Raw genomic sequence first — 20,922 nt, forward strand, 5'->3', positions numbered from 1 at the left:
TGAGATAGCTTGTTGCTGTAGTTGTTGATGATGTAGTGACCTAGGATCTGCCTATTGTGTAGGTCTGTGGTGTTAGATAGAGAGGATAGGGTGTACAAGCCCCACAATGAGTTTTGAGATGCTTCACTTGAGATTTATGTTCTTGTGATTGCTATGAGACCTCTATGGATTATGTCATGGTGACAAACTCTGTTGAGCCACTTGCCTGTGAGGAGGCTATATGTAGAGGTGGTTCTCATTCTTAGGAGAGGGCTATGCAGCTTGAGTTTGATTGGGTGCAGAAGAACTGTATATGGGTCTTAGTTTCCTTGCTTGATGGAAAGAGTGCATTGCTATGTAAGTGGGTATACAAGTTGAAGAGTACCCCTGGTCACCCTAAGCTAGCATATAAGGCTAGATTGGCTACTAAGGGTTTTAAGCAAGAAAAGGGAGTTGATTTTGATGAGTTGGTCTTGGCTTTGGTTGCTCGGTTGGATTTGGATCTTTATCAGATGGATGCTAGGACGATTTTTTAACATGGAAACGTGCATGAGAATATTTATATGCAGCAGCCTAAGGGCTTTATGGGAAGAGGTAAGGAACACCTAGTGTGTAAATTGAAGAAGAGTCTTTATGGGTTTAAGTAGACACCTAGGGAATGGTACCATAAGTTTGATGCTTTTATACATTCATAGGGATATTCTTGCAGTGATATGGATCCATGTCTATACATGAAGAAGGCCCTTGATGGTAGCCTTATTATAGTGGTACTTTGTGTTGATGACATGCTTATTGTTGGGAGTGCTCATTCTAAGCTAGATATTGTAAAGACTTAGCTTAAAAAGGACATGGGACATGTCTCACATATACTTGGTATGTAAATTACGCACAATCGTTGTAAGAGATTTCTCTACTTGTTCCAAAAATGAGTACATTCACAAAGTACTTGAGTGATTTCATATGTAGAATGGTAAGCCTATTGGCTGTCCTTTACCTTCTCATGTCAAGTGTTAGTCAGAGAGATTGTTCTTGGTCAGAGATGATGAGACGACCGAGATAGCCAAGGTTCCGTATACATCCATAGTGGGTAGTTTGATGTCTACCATGATAGCCACTCACCTTGATATAGCATTTGTAGTGGAAGTTGTGCCACGTTATATAGCTACATTTGGCAGGCGACACTGGGATGCCGTGAAGGGTATCATGAGATGCCTTAACTACAGATATGTTCATTTGCTATGGTAGAAAGGATACCAGATTTGTGGGTTATACTAACTCAGATTATGCAATAAATGTAGTTAGTAGAAAGTCCACCTTTAGGTATGTCTTTACCTTTGCTATAGGTGGTATCTCTTGGATGTCTGAGGCATAGTACGAGGGGGTTTCGAAAATGGGAAAACAAAAACGGAAAAAACTGGAGTTTCGGAGTTTTGGTCAAATTTTGAAAACGGAAAAACGACATTCAGATTATACACTAAAATAAATACGGTATTACGTAGGTATGTAAATATATCAATACCATAGTTGTTAGGTATGAAAGGTATGATACGGTACGGTGCAATAAAATACGGTACTAAATGGTATCTTAAGATTTTATAAGGTACGGTACGATATTAGTACGACAAAAAAATAACTTGATTATTTTGGACTAAAGATGATATAATAGATATTTCAAGTCTAAATAGCAATGCTATTAGAGTATATAAGATGAGTACTTGAGGGTAACATGCCAAAACCTATGCAGAATGCACAACATGGGCTACTGCTACCTACAACTTATAACTACATAGGTAGAAGTGGATACATCATACATGCATGATCATACAAATAAGAGAAGTGTGGGCTTAAGAGAGAGAAGGTTGAGAGAAATTGTTTGAATTTCAAATAACCTAATCTCATGGGAGAATCATATTAATATAAGGAGCATTTAGCTCGTCCCAAAGTGTAGTTCGAACGGAAAAGATGCATCCATTAAGTTGGTACCTTATGGTACTAATACGTAAGGTACGGTACCTAAAGTATGGTATAGTATCAAACCTTTCGTACGTGGTACTAGTGCAATTAGAGAGAGGAAGAGGCTAGAGAGATGAAGTCCTACATGGACACTTGCACCATGCAAGGAGCCCCTTTGCCCACCACCACTAGAAGATAGCAACGGGGTCCTTTTTACACTTGGACCCGATACAGATATGGATGTACTTCTTCTTGATGGGCCACTGCCACCTCTAATTTGGCTAGCGCTACTAGGTCCACTAGGTAGGCAATTGTGAAGGCAACTCGAGGACCCACACACTTATTTATTCAGTGTACTATCCCTTTCAATGTGGCCTCTATACATCAATGGAAACAGACAATCAAGACAGTGAGATGCATAGGGTGTAAGTGGAAAGGCCATCCCCGGACGTATTACACACACGGGAGCTTCGAAAAAAGCATCCATAGAGGCTTAATTGGATCCCTTGAAGGAGACGTGGGTGAAATACGAATACACAATATTATATGATGGATGGTCAGATATGCGCCCAAGAAATATTTATAATTTTTTGGTGTCCTCATGCAAAGGCACCATGTTCATTAAGGCCATCGATGCCTCTGCCTCAAGTCTTAGCATCATAGGAGCTTTCATTTGGAAGCACATTCTACAGGTCATCATGGATATAGGAGTCCAAAATATGGTGCAGGTGCTGACAAATAATGGAAGCAATTGTTTGTCTATGGGATATATGCTTGAGGAGGAGTTTCCTAGCATAGTATGGACTCTTATGTGCATCCCATTGCCTTGACTTGCTTATTGAAGATGTTGGACAAATATCTTGGGTAAATGACATTTTGAAGACGGCAACAAGCATGGTAAGATTTATGAAGAAGAGACCATCTGTCACAAGCTTCGAGCCAATAGTACACTTGAGCTATTGAAGTCCTTTGCCACTAGATTTTCTTATATGTTTATTGTATTGGAGAAGTTCATCCAAATTTGATAGGCATCATTGCATACCAAGGGCTCACATGGAGTGAGAGAGAGTCTCCAAAGGCTCTTGCTTTTAGGCACAATATTTTAAATGAGAGTTGGCAGGTTGAGGTAGAGGCATTGGTGAAAAGTATTACTCCTATTTACATTGTATTGCACATCTTTGATATAGAGGCAAGTACTTTGGGCCTTCTATATGAGTATATGGATAAAATTGGCGAGGCCTTGCTTCGCAATAACTTTTTGTCCCGAGACAAGTAAGTTATTATTTAACTTTTACATATGTAATTATTTAGTATTAACAACTCATTGATAATTGTTCTAACTTCTAATTTTCCAACTTATTTTATCTATGATCCGTCTCCCAATGGAATGATATGCCTTCCTTAGGAAGATGATAGGTGTAGGATGAGATGACATCTATTCCTCATTTTGTTGTACATCTATGTACACTTTGTACTTTGTCACTTTTTTCTCATTTTCACCACACTTAAGCACATTTGACTTTAAATCAGAGGTTGTTGGGGGTTAAAGGCTGCTTGTGCATCGCTGTCTACATTTACTTATATACTGTATCCACACACCTGTACAATGTAGGTGGCAAATGCCTATCACTATCACTTTATTCTTTATTCTTTTAGTGACAATAGAATAAGGGAAGGCAAGTCAAATATTGTGATTGTTAGAGTTTCCATACACCGGTCTCTCTCTCTTGCTTGAACCTTCATAGCTCTTTCTCCCTTCTTGCTTCCGCCCATACTTGTAGTTCCGCTCCACCTTTCACTTTTTACTTAGCATAAGACAAAAGCTACTATATTGGAGCACAACAAGACTATCACTAGCAGGCAAGATGGTAGTTGCAAATCAAGTTTTGTTAGCTACCATGTGATTTATAACTTTTTTCAGAGTCATAAAGGAGAGCATCACGGAGGTGGTACCCCTTGAATGGAGGAATGATACATTGATAGATTAGACGTGGATAGGGGTCTTCACTAGAGGAGAGATTATTCTTGCAATGGTAGCCACTAGTACAAAGAGTGTGTTTACTTTTTCAGCAGAGATGGATGGTGGACTTAGGGGAGAGGATCTGGATCAATTAGAGTTCATAGGATACTCTCGACAAAGGATTAGACTTGTGGCTCATTGTGATAGGACTTGGTACTTAGCAAACTTGTATGGAAGATGGATGGAGACATTTCGCATACACGGGGAAGCTGCTATAGAGGCTTCAGTGGGATCCTCGGGAGTGGGTATAGAGAGATCCATTTGTAGAGACACCTTAGGATGTCCCCTTATTTGACTATACCACTAGGTTGGGGAGGATAATAGAGATGAGGACTCCAGTGGTGGTAGTTGTAGTTGGGCACTGGACTATCAGGGGTATATCACAACCTTTCTTGGCAGACGTCTGAGGAGATTGGAGGACAACTTTAGACCAATAAAGATTTTACTCTTCTTTGGTTACTAACACACAGGAGTTTAGTAGTTGGCTATGGTAGAGACCCTATTCCTTGTGCTAGATTGGGGAGCATGAGGAGGCTCAAAGGCATTGCTTATAGGCAATCCCATAAGCAATGCCTCTGATCCTTAGGATATACCCTTCTTTGGCTATACCACTAGGTTTGAGAGGATAATAGATATGAGTAGGACTAGAGTGGTGGTAGCTGTAACTGAGCACTAGATTATCAGGGGTATATTACAACCTTTCCTAGTAGACTTTTGAGGAGATTGGAGGACAACTTTAGACCAAGAAAGATTTTACTCTTCTTTGGTTACTAGCACACAGGAGTTTAGTAATTGGTACATGGCTTGTCTATGGTAGAGACCCTGTTCCTTGCACTAGATGTGGGGAGCATAAGGAGGCTCAGAGGCATTGCGTATGGGATTGCCCACGGGCTTAGGAGGTGTAGAGGAGAGCCCTTAGGATGGTGTTTCATAACACTACAGACAAAGACTGTGCATACTCTTCATGGAAGATGGGAGAGAATATAGGTCAGCTCGACGACTATGAGAAAGAGGAGATGCTTTTCTCAGAATATGGGATTTTGGCACCTTTTTCCTTTTCTAGATCCATATGGTTTGGCATTGTAGACCTCTCGACTGGGTATTCACTAAAGCTTTGTAATAGACTTTCCCTCGTCATATAATTCTTGATATGGATGTCCCTTAAAAGCTGCTTTGTCCTTGACTTTTTTGCCTTGGGCCACTTTGTTTTGAGGTGTGTTCATAGGATTTTTACTTCTCTTTGAAAAAGAAAAAGAGCTACTTAGTTTGTAATGCATTTTGAGCTCAACACTCCCTCTCAAGCCCAAAATTAGGACAAAAAAGGGACTGTAAGAAAATCTCAAGCCAATTTTTATCCCAAGGCATCCTAACTCAAAGCAGTGATAGCATCGGACAAAGGGTGTATGTTGGCTACCCAATTGCCTACCAAGACTACAAAGGCGATAGTTATCTTACTAAGGAAGCCCAAGCAATCATTTGAGAGAGGCCAAGGCATTGGACAAAGGGTGCTTACTAGTTGTCCAATGGCCTTCTAGGACCTACAAAGGTCGGTGGAACCACATTGAACTTTTCTTTTTGTTTTTTTTTTGTGTTTTTGGTTGAAAATGATTTTGAAAAATGTTTTTGTGTTATCAAGTAGATGTGTCTTAGGGAAAGAATGAAAAGGAATGGTTAAAATCGTTCTACCACATTAAAAAATATACAAGCTATCCCAACCACCTGTGCGTGTCAGTGACAAAGGAAAATGATGAAGAAGTATGGAGATGTGGTAAGGTGGTAAAATAACCATTGGTAGAGACAACTCAAGATCCGCTTGTAGGTGCTCTGCACAATGAGATGCAAAGAGTAATTCTACATGATGAGAATGCACATATACAAAGGGTAGGTACAATACGGAAGGGAGACCAATGTCAAAGACAATTGCCGAAACATGTAGAATACCAAGAAAGGGTAGGAACCCCCTCTCAACCATGGAGTGTGAATGTTGAAGGAGGAAGAGGAATTTGATGTCGAACTTTGTGTGGTGTTGAGAACCTTGAAGAACGATGAGGATGAAGTATCCCAATTGGAGGAGTTGGGGAGAAGCTACCACTGTGATAGCATCAAGAGATGTTGCAAGATCCACCTGAAGAGGGGAAGCCTCCATGCTAGTAGAAGAGCAAGTCTCCAAGGAAGATGAAACCGCAAGGAATGGTAAACTTCCCATGTCTCCAGTCCAAGGACCGCTGCAAGCCTACATGTTAGTCCTAGACTAAAATACAAAATCTTGCAAAAGAGATTAGAATATGTAAAAATAGAAGCTTCATGGTGAGATGCTTCAAAGCAAAATAAAACATAAAATAGGGTTAAAATGAAGAAAAGGTATATGTAAATGGTGGAGTGTGAATAGTGTGGAAGATAAATGGAAAAAGTTGTAAAGCCAAAGTAGCCTATGGGTCCGACTCATTAGCCCAAGGAACTAAAATGCTAAGTAATGTGAAACTAGTCTAGTGTACCCTAAGGGGGATATCCTAAATGTGTGGCCACCATCAGGCATGGCCATCATCAAATCTTTCCCAATGAAACACATGTTGCAATGAGAAAATGGTTCTAGGTGGGGAAAGAGTCCTAGGTGGGGGTGTAGGAGGAGACCTTGGAATGGATGCATGAATTGCAAATGGAGTGATTTTAGTAGATTGGTCAACCAAACCTTTAGGAGTATTGTAAGGCAGGGCGGATGAGGTTATCCATGTGCCACGTGTCCAATGGTATGTGTGCTAGGAGGAGTAGATGGGCAGCAGAAGGAGGTTTAGCGCCACTCAACTATCCAAGGGGAGTGGAGGCAGTCATTGCCTACTGTGGTTTCTTAGCTAGAAGACCATGGGCCTTAGTACAACACTGCTTGTCTACATGGCCCAATCATTGCTAGTGTGTGCAAAACTTGTTCTTTTTAGGGAGCTATTGCCAAATGGGTTTGGTTTCTTTGGTATCTTTGGTTTTGTTTGAGGAAGGGGTGTCACCCTTCTTTTTGAGCGGCCTTCTCGACTTAAGAGTTCTTGCCACCTCTGATGTTTCCCTTTCTAGAAGTGGAAACTAAAGTTTCCTTTGGATAGGAAAATGGGGCCTTCTTGTGGACTTGGTTATGTAGCCTCGTGTAATGCAAGAATTGGCATTCGAACCCATGGAAGGTTGGCAATGGGGGCAATGAAATGATGTATTGCAGAAAGTGGAAGTATTTAGAAGGTAGCTTGTTTAAGAAAAACGAAACTTGATTGTCATCTGACTTTGGGGAGTTAGTAGTGGCGAACTCGGCAAGTAATCCCCTATATTTCAGCCAACGTGACTTTTAGATTATCCCCTTCCTTAATAGAAAGCTTTGCAGCATAGAATCGAGATTAATGTGTCGGTTTCGATCTCTTGCTACATAGTGATCAAGGAGATGACTCCAATGATTGGATGCTAGGGGATAGTGTTGTAATTGGGAATGAAACTGAGGAAATAACCCTTGTAGTAACTTGACATTTGTTGTAGCATTGGGAGCTCTCAATTGACGAATGTGGTCAGGGTGGGCCAGTCCAGGGTTCAACATAGGCCTCAAATTAACTACTAGGTTCCGAAGACCTTGAGATTCAAGCACTTGTTGCATTAACTTTTGTTGGACCAAGTGGTAAAATTTGACCCATTAAAATGAGTCTTATCCATAAAGCCATTCTTTGCCGTAGCAACAAGAGTGGTAGTGCTGAATGGGGAATAGGATGGGTAGGGTGGGGGATTGAGCACACTTGGGAATTAACCTTACAATGTCCACAGTCCACTATGCATGCAAGATGTGTATATTTTGGATCCAAAAGTGCGTATGGGCTAATTGGGCATGGACATGGTAGCCGTAAGTGTAGCCTAAGGAGGAGGGACAGGGTCACGGTAGGTAGAGGTTTGGAAATCTTAGTGTGGGAATGACCCATGGAGTGAGTGACGATGCTCTATAGGTAGAGGATGAAAATCCTTGTGTTTGAGAGTCTAATACGTGGGATGGTGAGTGTAGAGTGGCATTCAACTGTGGATAGCTAACATGCAATGTAGAAAAAAAAAGGTACCAGGAATAGAAACAAATATCCAAATCCTAGTGTGTTGGATGCAGATTGGAGTGCAATCCTAAGTTATTAAAAGTAGAAGAAAGAAAATCTATGCTTTAACCAAAAGATGGGAGGGTTTTGAGAATAGTTGCAACCAACTTCATACTCAAATGAAACAGATGTACTTGTGGAAGTACACTTGCTTTGAGAGTATCCTTAATTAACTTTTAAATACACAAACCTGTCATGATCTAGATTTTGCATACCAAAAGGAAAAACATGGGAGGGTTTTGATTCATATGACTCAAAAGTGGTGTATGAACCTGACATCGAGCATGGCGGGCGATGAAGAAGATGGATCGCTAATTGTCCCAAATGTAGTATGTTCTCCCTGATTGGAGAGGTGGCCAATCTCACCAATCGATCCTGATGTATTAAGAGCAAGGTTTTCAAGAGTTGTAGAGCAGTAGTTGTGTACCTTATACACAAATATCCTTGGAAATCCTCATCTATCATGAAACATGTATCTGGCCAAGAAGAAGGTGAGGTGACATCTTCCTCATCAATTCCATAATGTCTCCTCAAGGCCTCTAGTTATGAAGAAGCTTTGATAAGACATGGTAGGATCTTGAGACGGAGTCTAAGACATTGTGAATTGGTTATGTGTTGTTCGTGTATCTCACACCAAACGAGGCCTCCACGATAACTGCAGGATACATTTTACAAGAGCACAAGGTTTGATATCATGTGGAGATATACTAGGGTTTATAGTAGAAAACAGTGCATGTATGGCCATGATTGAAACATAGAATTCAAATTCGAGAGTTGCCTCCATTAGCATTGAGATACTCAAACCTATCATGATCTAGATCCTATATACCAAAAGGAAAAAGAGGGGAGGGTTTTGATTCATATGACTCAAAAGTGGTGTACGAACTTGACATGGGGAGAGGTGGCCAACCTCACCAACCAATCTAGATGTAGTAAGAGCAAGGTTTTCAGGAGTTGTAGAGCACTAGTTATGTACCTTATACACAAGTATTCTTGGAACTCCTCTATTATGAAACGTGTATCTAGCCAAGAAGAAGAAGGTGAAGTGTTGTCTTGTTGATTCCATAATGCCTCCTCAGGGCCTCCAGTGATGGAGAAGCTTGATAAGACATCGTAGGATCCTGAGATGGAGGAGTTTGTGAATTGGTTACGTGCCATTTGTGTATCTCGCATAAAACCAAGCCTCCACAAACAGTAGGAACTTTTTACAAGAGCACCAACTTTGATACCATGTGGAGATATGCTAGGGTTTGCAAAAGAAAACATTGCATGTATGGCTAGAATTGAAACACAAAGAATTCAAACACGAACACAAATTCAAAAATACAAAGCGCAAATCACAAAACGCAAAGACAAATACAAATAGAGAAGAAAGATAACTTTGAAGTGACGGAATGAATGCTATAAGTGAAGGAAAGAATGTACAAGCTGCTCAAGGGGAGAGCTTTCCACCAACTAGTGGATCTCGTGGGAGCGGGATGGGAGTTTAGTCAGAGTGTGATGTCCACTGGAGATGGATTCTGAGTGCTGTAACCACTAGTCAGCGTTGAGATGGAAGGGTAGCAAGCTACAAAACCAAATCATAGCAGTCTTTGGGGTTGGAACTTGGTAAACACAGCAATGTGACCGCCTTCAGATGATGGTAGCTGATCACTGGAGGCCGTAGGAAGCTGGGCTATAGCAGAGGAAGGTTAAGATGATGCTGCCTGGGCTTGCACTGCAGTAAATGCAAGTTGCTGCATGCATTGGACGTGGTTGGGATAGTAGGATGGCCTGCTCAAACTTTAAACAGAGCTGTCAAGAGGGCAGGAACTGGCCATCAGCAGTTAGAATCAGTAGGCACCAGCAATGGACAGGGCACCAAGGGCTGTTGATGATGTGACAGCAGTTGTGATGCACTAAACAGCTATTGAAGGGAGAGTTGATGGTTGAAAGTGGAAAGACAAGGGATATGGCTGAATGGTGGGGAGCCTATCTATCTATAGATGAGTGGATCCTCCCAAATTAGGGTTTGGCTTATGGGACATAGAAACTCTCTAGGAACGTGTTTCTTTTTTAATGAAAGTTTCGGTAATTACATGATTTGGGATTGTTTAAAAGAGCTAATAAGTTTATAATGCATTTTTAGCTCACACAGTTCACCTCCATTAAGAGACAATGGCTGTTTGCCACTACCTTAAGCCTTACAATCTGCTCCATTGACAGGCAATGGCTGTTTGCCACTACCTTTAGCTCCACATACCATTGCATTGAGAAACAAGAGGCTGTTGTCTGGTACTTGTGGGTCAAAACAAGCTACTCATTTCTACTCCCACTTGACTCCAATAAGGACATTAAGGAGATCATTTGTGGCAAAGGGAGTGAGCTCGGAGTGGAAGCACGCGAGCAAAAGCAAGAGCTATGGTGGAAGGAGCAAGAGCAAGAGAGAGAGAGAAACAAGATGTGGAAAGTCACAATGTGTCACCGATCTTACCTTTATTCAAATATCAGTGAAAGAATAAAGAATGAAGTGATAATGATGTGCGCTCGCTACCTAAAGTGTACAGGTGTGTGGATACTGTCAATGTAATAATACATGGGCGGCTAGGCACATGCGCTTTATCCCCAACAACCTCTCACTTAAAGGTGAATGTGTCCCTAGTGAGGAGAGAACAAGAAAAAAGTAACAAAGTACAAATGTACACAAGTATAATAGGATGAGGAAATATGTCATCTCATCCAACGCCCATCAACTTCCTAAGGAAGGCAAAATGCTCCTCAATGTGTTTTGTCTTCACATGGAAGACCGAATTCTTGGCAAACTAGATAGCACTCATAGAATCCGAATGCAATGTAGGAACCACATTAGTAATACCAAGGTCTCTACCACCAAACGGTCTAACTAGAGAGCCTTCTTGCAAGCCTTAGTGGTTGCAGGATACTCGGCCTTGGTAGTAGAGAGGGTCATGCATTTCTATACCCAAGACATCCAAGAAACAACACGTCTAGCAAAGGTAAAGACCTAGCTAGAGGTGGACTTCCTATTGTTTGCATGTCGTGCACAATCAAACTCAGTATACCCCACGACTCTTGTATCTTGGCCACCATAACATATGCATATAGCTGTTGTGGCCTTCAAGTATCTCATGATACCCTTGATGGCATCCTGATGCTATCTACTAGGTACAACCATATAACGTGCCATAACTCGCACTATAAATGTTATGGCAGGATGAGTGGCTATCATGGCAACATCAAACTATCCATGACAGATGCATAAGGGATCTTAGTTATCTTGGTCTTCTGCTCAACAGACTGCAAACAATCGGCTTGATTAATCTTCACATGAGAAGGTAGAGGACAACCAATAGGCTTACCATCCTACATATAAAAATCCCATGAGTGACTATCATCTTTGTGCATGGCGTCATTATAAGAGAGAGGCTGATCTGCATTTGTTACCATGACATAATCCATGGAGGGCGTAAAGCGCTCAAGCTGATGTCTAGCTCTAGTAGGGGGTCTCAAAGCAGGCGGATCCTACATAATAGGTGGGTCCTGGGCCAGTAGAGCATCAACTGTTGCAGGCTGTCTAGCCGGTTGTATGGGAGCAGGATGCTCCTCCTGACAAATCGCCTCGGGTATTTCAACCACCTACTCAGACTGCTTATGCATCTTTTCTCCATGGAAAACGACATCATAGCTGTGAATAACCTTGCAAGCCTATGGATCCATAGACAATAGCCCATCTCACTTGTATCCCCATAACCAAGAAAGATGCATTTCACGGACTTAGGAGGTAGCTTATTGCGCTTGTCCTTGGAAGCATAGCAAAATGCTTCACAACCAAAGACGTGCAAATAAGCATATGCTGGAGGTTTTCCAATCCATACCTCCTCTGCAACCTGACAATCAATAGCAGTGCATGAGAACTTGTTAATCAAGTGTATGGTAGTAGTAACTGCCTCAGCCCAAAAGTGTTGGGGTAAGCCTGCTTGGATAAGCATGTTGCAGACTCTCTCTTGAATCGTCCTGTTCATGTGTTTGGCAATACCATTTTGTGGAGGGGTGTAGGGGGCAGTCAACTGACGCTCAATATCCCGCTCATCACAAAACTACTCAAAAGCTTTTGAGACATACTCATCCCCATTATCTCACCTTAGGCATTTCAGCCTATACCCAGATTGGTTCTCAATAAGAGCAAGCCAACACTGAAAGGTAGACAAGACATCCGATTTCTGCTTAATAGGGAAATCCTAGACCTTATGTGAGTAATTATCAATAAATGTGACAAAGTACTTTGTACCACCTAGCAAGTGATAGGGCATGGAATCACATACATCCGAATGAACAAGAGCCAAAGGCTTACCCATGCGCTTCATGCCAAACTTCTTATGCATACTACATGTCTGCTTGCCATTTAAACAATGATCACAAGACTCAAAATACTTATAGTCTAGGAGTGGAAGATATTGTAAATTGGTAAGCATTTTCATTCCTTTCAAAGATATGTGCCCAAGGCAATGATGCCAAAGAGATATAGATGGAAATGCAACCACAGCTAAAACATGGTCAACTGATTCAGATACAAGTAAAGGATAAAGGGTACTAGACTTAGCACCACGTGCAATAACAGGATTTCCACGGGAAATCTTCTATGAGGAATCACCAAAAGAGACAACATAACCTATATCATCCAAGGTGCCAGTAGAGATAAGGCTCTTTGTGAGAGTTGATACATGACGTACATCATGAAGAGTGAATATATTGCTTGAACCAAAATGCCGTTGGACATCACCAATATCAACTATTTCTAATGTCAATGTCATTACCAAACGGACAGAACTAGTCATACCTATGATAGGAGTAAAACCACTCTCTATGAGGGGTCACATGAAAGGAAGCCCTTGAATCTATCAACCAAAAGTGAGTATATCCTGACAAAGCATTAGTCAATTGTGAAGTACCCAAAGAAAAAGTTGCTAAGATAAGATCATTAGATATATCAGGCTATACTACATTAATCTCTTGAATCTTGACATTGGACTTGCTAGGCACAATGTTGCGATCATCATTCTTGTCCTGTACTTTACCCTTTTCCTTTTCCTTTTCCTTGTCTTATCTTCGCGCATTTTATGGCACTGTGGCTGAATATAACCTGGTTTCCCACAATAATGACAAGTAAGACTAGACTTATGGCCATAGGACTTATTGCAAGACTGTCCACGTGCTCTAGATTGAGACCTGTTAGAGTCTCTAGCACGGCCATTTCCCTCTTGCTGGGTTCTCACAGTCAATGCATGTGGCATATGGGAAGCATCCATATTCTTTCTATTCATCTCTTCTGTCAAGAGGGCACTCTCAACATCCTACAATTTCAGCCTATCCTTAGCACATAGAGGCATATGAAAAGCATCCCACGACTTAGGTAGGGTACTAAGCAGGAAAAAGGATGCAAAGTATCCTTGAACTAAATCTCCTGCAAAGCTAAATGGCTGATGATAGAGTGAAACTCATTCAAGTATGCAAACATAGAACTCGCTTTTTTCATGTGAAGGTTCATCAACTATTTCAACCAATATATTAGAGATGCAGGACTCCGCTTGTCATAAAGATTCTTAATCTATGTCTAAAGCTCATATGTGCTTTGATTTCCAATTATAACATTGTAGTGAACCTACTTAGAGAGTGATAAAATGATCGTGGACTTGCATAGCTCATCCAGTTTATCCCAATCCTCAGTTGCAATGTTTTCGGCTTTGGCACCCCCATTTTTGAGTGGTCTAACCCGCAATTTTTGCACTAAAACCTGCCATATCTAGGTCTTTCAATAGCTGTAATTCGTCCCATCAAGTTTCTCAATATTGAAGATAGCACTGTCACGAGAACCACTAGCCATAACGAGACCAAGCAAGTGAATAGAAGAGTAAAACGGGCTGCTGTAATATCTTGCAAATTAGCCCCAAAACCACTGCTGAATCAAGCCAGAAACCATACATGCAATAGGGATAGACATCATGCACAGGATAGGTCTCAAAGGTAAATGAAGAGAACTGCCAAATGTATAACCCACTGAGCAAAGCTCAATACATAACCCAAAAGCACATAAATACCACTAACAACACCCTGACGGACATAAGTACCAAGGCCAAGCCTAGAGATCAAATCAGCCCACGATAGTGTAATTGCATCCAATAAATATCAAGAGAGCATGTACATGTCACAATGAGTCCCACTGTCTCATTGTAATAAGCTTAAACTCAACTACATAAACCAAATGCTATGTAGTACATCCAAGTGTCAAAGTGGCTTAATACTTAAAGTTGAATAGCTTCCACTGAAGCAAAAGTTGAATGTCAAATGAGCAAGCAAAGCTCAGAACATCATGGTGATGACATCCAGACATCCAAGTCCATAGAGCGTACATCCGGAAGCATAAACCCAATATTTTCTTCAAATCTGTAACTGCATAAGCTAGTGAAGCAATCAAGGCTCGAACCACAGTCAAGATGAATATTGCCAAGCTCAAAATCGAAGCTTAAGAGCATCCCATAGCATATTGGACTGCATAGACCAATACTAAGCATCAATACATGTATATTATAAACCTGAATGACATTCAAGAGCAATAGGCATTTAGTGTTCCCTGAGAAAGGCTTGCTGTCCACTGTATTACAGCAGTGAAATCTCTCTTAAACTGAGCCAATGCAAGCTCAATCGAAGCCCAAAAGCTTTCCAAAACATGTGTCAGGCATCCCCAAGTGTCAGGCATCAATACCAAGCTCCGGAAGCATCAAATGACAAGAGGAATATGCTTTGCTCTGATAAATGACATTCAGCCTTGTTATTACAGCAATGAAATCTCTAAGAAAACTGAGCTAAATGTATGTTAAATCAGCCCAAAAGCATAACCATACCATAGGGCACCAAAGTAGCATCCTCAAAGCATCAAACATGCATTATGGAATTTACTATTTGCTGACCAAACCTGAATACTTTTGTTCTATGTGAAATAGAGAGCAGAAAACTGCAGAGAATAAACTCTGTGAGAGCCAGATTTGTAGATCTCATCGTACTCTTCGTTTCTAGCTATAGAACGCCTAAATCTGATACTGAATGCAAAAGTTATGGCCAAAATATGATAGTGCTATGAAGTTACCATAGTTGTCCATAACTTATATAGCATACTCTATATCCACTAATAAATGGATAAAATGGTTGCTCCTCAGCTCAACAAGGCTTAGCTAAGCCTTGGGAAGCTCCTCAACAAGCACGGAGGAAGTTGGAATAAGCCAGAAGAAGGAAAGGCTCAATGCATACCTCGAGAGAAATAAACAATGGCTGCTACAAAACCTTGAGTTAAAGCTTTGAATCTGGGCTAAAGCAAAGGATGAAGAAGCTCCTCGAATGGTTGGCTCTGATACTAGTTGAAGGGATTGAGCCTGAAGTGGAAGCACCGAGTGGAAGCAAGAGCTATGGTGGAAGGAGCAAGAGCAAGAGAGAGAGAGAGAGAGAGAGAGAGAGAGAGAGAGAAGATGTGGGAACTCCAACAATCACAATGTGTGACCGGCCTTCCCTTTATTCAAAAGTCAATGAAAGAATAAAGAATGAAGTGACAGTGATGGGTGCTTGCCACCAACAGTGTATAGGTGTGTGGGTATTGCCAGTGTAGTAATACATAGGCGGCTAGGCACATGCACCTTTACCCCCAACATATGGTACCCGTCCCTTCCATCTCTCTTCCACTTAGATTTAGGATGGCATCTCTAGAAGCCGTCAGTTCTCTGTTCCATTACAACCTCAGATATCTTCTTCGACACTCTTGGCAGTCATTTCTCCACGAGTTTCTAGATTCCCTATCTTCTTTCGAGTCGGCTGATTTCAATCCGACAACCGCCATCCATGATTTATTTGTGATATAAGAAGTTCAATCATAGATCCTAATACACACACACACACACACACACACACACACACAGAGGACTCACCTTGGGTCTTTGGTGTGGACGGGTGGTGGCATTGCTTCCTTCCCCTTCTTCCTTTCCTTGGTGAGTTACTCTCCCTTGATGCTTGCTGCTTGTTGTCTCCTCTCTTTGCTTCAATACATGATCCCATGTACGTTGCCCCGACCTCATTAAGAGTGTTGGCAACGGTCCATGAGGTTCAACTTTTTGCCACTATCCAAAAACATCACTTGTATGATAAATTGCTTCTAGAAGAAGATCTACATGTGGCTAGCAAGCTAGGAGTAGGGAGCATGGTACTTAATGTTAGCGCATATGTCTTTTGCCTCACTCAAGTCCCTGCAATCCTAGATCTCTATGCTTCCCATCAGTACAACCTTGACTTCTTTAACTGATATAGAGGGGTCTTTAGAGGGGGATCTTCTTCATTGTTTCAAAGGGGGTCATGATCCATTGTGTGAACATTCACACTCCTTGGGGAAACCTTTTTGCATTCTTCATCTTCCCTTGGATGGGGTGGTGCTTGTTGAGCTGCCGTCTTCCCTAGTGATTACCCTGATCATCAACTCCCTTGCCACACAACTATCTTTAATTGGGAATTCTATTGTGTTTATATTTTCTGCACATTTAATAGCACTTAGCAGGCAGAGCATCTCTCCTTATAGGGCAGCTTTTTGTGCCTTAGAAGGGGTGTTGAGCAAACAAAGTCATGGCATGCATTAACTAGTAAAATGTGGTGCGTCAGTGCCTAATTTTGCTCTTCATTATCATCCCCAAAAAGACTTTATTTGTATTTATGGGTATTTTTGCATGGCAGGACAAATGCCCAAAAATCTTGTATATAAGGACATGTGAGCATCCATCCATCCCTCTGATTCCGTTATTCTTCCATACTGTTCATTCTAGCACCTCTTTCAGATCAGCTTAGTCACACTCCCTTTTCATCAGCAGGCAACCTGTTGCTCACTGCTACTACACAGCTGTGTTCTGTGCCTAAACAGGCCACCCAGCATTCATTCCCCCTGATGCCACTTCTGAAGTGCTGGCGACATCATTGCCATCCATCATTTGCATTTTGCTGTGAAGCCCCCTGTGCAACTGCTGGCATTCTCCATTACCTTCCAAACTGTGTTTCCTACCTAACCAGGGTGTGCATCAGTCATGATATCAGCTGCCTCTCATTGGAGTTCCCCATTATTAGCATCTCTTGTGTTTTTTTCTCCAACAGCAAGCACCTTCATTCAGCAATCATAGCCTGCTTATTGGAGTTTGTTATCATCAGAACTGTTCTTTCTAGAGTTGGCACCCATCAGCTGCAGCTGTCCCCCATCATTAGACTGCAGTTGTGTTCATCTGCAGTAGCACCCATCTTTGTCATTGACACACCTCTGCCCAAAGGACTACAGTCGTTTTCTCAAGGGAAGATCCCTTTACAGGTGGTCCTGTCTGGTCAGTCAGGAAAGTGCAGTCATCTCAGAGATTTGATTGGTGTCATCGACTGATCCAAGCTTACCTCAGTACCAGTCTATGAGGCATGGAACCTTGAGGCCCCCTTGTTTTATTATTTGAGTTTCTGAGTTCTCTCATTGTCCCTATGTTTGCCCCACACACTTTGTGCCTCTCTTGCATACACTACCGTTTCTCCATAGTTGATGTTAGATCCAACCGAATATGGCTATAGGTGACCGGATGATAAGTTGATGCCTCTAATTTCTAAGTAAAGCATATGGTTTTGGGTCTGTACACACAGCCGGCTCTAAGCTTACAATTACCAAAACCACATGTTCCTTTGTCACATTAATAATATTTGTTAGGATTTTGTGAGATTTGTGTGTTTTCTTAAAGATTGAAGACATTTGGAAAGATGTAGATTTGTTCCAAATTTGAGCTGCAGTATCTGAATTTCTGATGGAATCATTGTGGCATTTTCTTTTAATGTGGTGAAGAAGAGGGGTGTAGAACATGTTAAACATTGCTGATTGGGAATATTAGAAATGTTTTGAGTGTATGAGATGAAGAAATGAGATTTAGGTGGGAGAGTGCTTCGCGGTCCATGTTTTAGAGTTGTCTGTAGTTGGAGTCAAATGGTGTAATTTATTTACCTACTCCCTTTAAGCTTAAAATGTCTCGTGGGTTCTATTTGGGTTGATAGATAGCTGCACATGTAAGATTAGACTAAGTTTTACAACAGGGAATCAGAGATTGAAGTCCTTAAGATGCTGCAAATGTAATATGGGGAAATGAAAGTGTATGTTGGATGGCTTCAAAGGGAGATTCATGGTTGTTAGGTACAAAAAGTATGATACATTATAGTACAATTAAATACGGTACTAGATAGTCCCTTAAGATTTGTTAAGGCACGGCAGGATTAAAAATTACATTATTCTCTCATAAAAGCTACTTAAAACCTAAATTTTTTGACAGCAAAAGGTACAGAGATGAAGTTTGAATCTCAAACAAGAGAATCTTATTAGTATAAGAAGCATTTAACTCTTCCCAAAGTGCAGATCAGACTTAAGTTGGTACCTTATGGCACTCATATGTATGGTATAGTACGAACCCTTTTGTAGGTGGTACTAGTGCAACTATGGGGGGATTCAATGTAGAAAAGGCTATACGATAGGATGTGTCAGTGTGGGTGTATGATAATTCAAATGCATGATGCAAAGGCCAGTGATCCTAACACACAGTACTTTTTTCATCTCTATGTGCAAAAACAGTTGAAACTTGCAGAATCCTTCGACCTGGCCACGCTGTTGTTAGATCAAGTTAGGTTAATTCCATAGGCAACAGGACAATCATGCCTTTAAGACGTAGTATGCTGATTCATAATGTATATTCCTTTTCCCTTATAAGGTGCCCAGTCTCTTGATAAATTATATCTGATGGCTGGATGTTTCTGGCTACCATGCCAATGATGGAAAAACTGTGTCATGTATAAAAATTGATTGATATATGTTTAAGATGCCTACTATATATCAATTTGATTGCAGGGTACGACAGGCGGTGACCCTGAGCTTATTGATGATGCAGAGTTCTATCAAGAGCTGCTGCGTGAATTTCTGGAGTCATCAGATCCAGCATCTCTAGGTATGAGCAAACCAAACTTTTTCATGTTTTGTGACAATTGACATAAAGGTCTTGTGTGCCTTTTATTTAAAGCTTTGTATAAGAAAGTATGAAAACCGACACCTATACTGTTCAACACAGAACTATGTAAGTGTTGGTCCTAATCGACTAAGTTAACAAATTAAAAGGGATAATATAGGTGACAATGCAATCAATATATCTGTTTCAGTTTACTGGTATTAATGAAACATCTTATCCTGTCATTGGATTTAAAAGAATTATTCCTGAGTCTGGCTGTCCAAGTAGAATAATTCTTGGATGAATATTGCTTAGTTTGGTTATTACTAAAGGGGCTGAACACACAGCAGCAATTTGCACTTTGATGAATACAGACCAAACTTTTGATGACATCACATCAAGATATGGTTTGTGAGACTCCAATATATATCTACATGCCCATTTGACTTATAGTATAAGGGTGAGATTGATGATTGCACCAGGAAGAACATGTATCCCATGAGACATGAGACATGGATTTTGCTACAAGGGAGGCTGAGAGTGAAGAGGACTGTGTTATGAGATTGAATTTAGATATTACTTACATTGGGAATGGTTGGCGTATTGCTTGATGAGTTATAGAGATGCGGGGGATTGGGAAATAAAAGAAGTGGCTGCCAATGGGTTCGTGGCGTAGTGGTTTGAGTGTGGGTTGAGTTTGAGGGGGGTGTGAGTTCAAACCCTGCGCCCTGCATCCCCAAAGGCACAATATATATTCACTTCCAATAAAAGAAGTGGTTAATTATTATGCTCCTCCAACAAATGAATAAAGGTGCACATGGTAAACAGCATTGCTGGAGCTGAGGTTCATGGATAGCATTAGAGCTGGAGCACGTACAAAGCATCTCAAGGTTGTTTGGGGGTAAAGTGCAGCACTGGAGCTATCCTTCACAATACCTCGTGGCAGTCTAAAATGAAAGGCCTCCAAGTATTGCATGGGGCATCTTAGGCAGCTCCCCTCGTGCTGCATCTTGACTAGTCACCTATAGCCGGCCCTCCATAAGCAAGCAAGCATTAAAAAACAAGACCTACCAGCTGTCTCACAAGCGCATCCAGAAGGGGTGCCTGAAAGGCTTTGTGATGCTATATTTGGTCAAGTGCCTTCCAGGCCTCCAATCAAGCCTCAGAATATGTTCTGGGAGCCCTCAGAATGCAGAAGTTGACAGATGATTCTGAGATTGAGGATGCCAGCTCCAGCTACTTGGCTGGATCACAATAAAGCTCACCCTCCTACAATATCCACAGGTCCCACTCAGGTGGTTCCTGCCAGTTGATGTGGGTTTTTTTTTCCCCAGAGAAGTAAAAATTCTATTAACACCTCAGAACAAAGTGTCCCAAGGCAAAACACTGGACAAACCTGGCGACCTATGGTGAATGCCAAAAAGGCTGCCTCTGCTTCTCCTTGTCTGTGTTCAACCACCCATCCTTGTGCACAATGAAGAAAGTGTCTGGATGGAATTTGAAGCAGCACGTTCCACGAGAACCGTCCCTCCCAAAAGCCTCTTAGCTGATGGGTGTCCTACGAGGTGGTTCCTGCCACTTTGCTGTGTGTCAAATCCCCTGCTTAGAGAAAACACTGGACATGCTGAAAATGGCTAACACCATGTCTGCTAATCTTTTCTTACTGGCTTGAGGACAATTTGAACAGCTTCAAATCAGGTGGCATTTCATGCTGAAGGTGGGTTATCCTTTAGAGCATTAATTGGATACATAATTCATGCTTTTCCAAAGCTTGATTAGTAAGATGAATCCATTACAATATATCATGCCACTGTTGATAGGTTGTATGGTGATAGTC

The 20,922-nt window shown here is 41.4% G+C and overlaps 1 protein-coding gene across 2 annotated transcripts in view; it reads left to right on the forward strand.

Annotated features, from left to right (window-relative positions):
• Positions 1 to 20,922, forward strand: part of LOC148028465 (uncharacterized) — a 120,013-nt gene that overhangs the window by 98,015 nt on the left and 1,076 nt on the right. For both annotated transcript variants that reach the window (XM_087690277.1, XM_087690276.1), the window contains exon 13: positions 18,992 to 19,088. In XM_087690277.1, coding sequence (XP_087546403.1) covers positions 18,992 to 19,088 — 97 coding nt within the window. The remainder of the gene's footprint in view (positions 1 to 18,991; positions 19,089 to 20,922) is intronic.

This window comes from Lygodium microphyllum, chromosome 12 (assembly GCF_053477565.2).
Source record: "Lygodium microphyllum isolate KBCC chromosome 12, Lygodium_microphyllum_v1.1.10, whole genome shotgun sequence".
Classification (NCBI taxonomy): domain Eukaryota; kingdom Viridiplantae; phylum Streptophyta; class Polypodiopsida; order Schizaeales; family Lygodiaceae; genus Lygodium; species Lygodium microphyllum.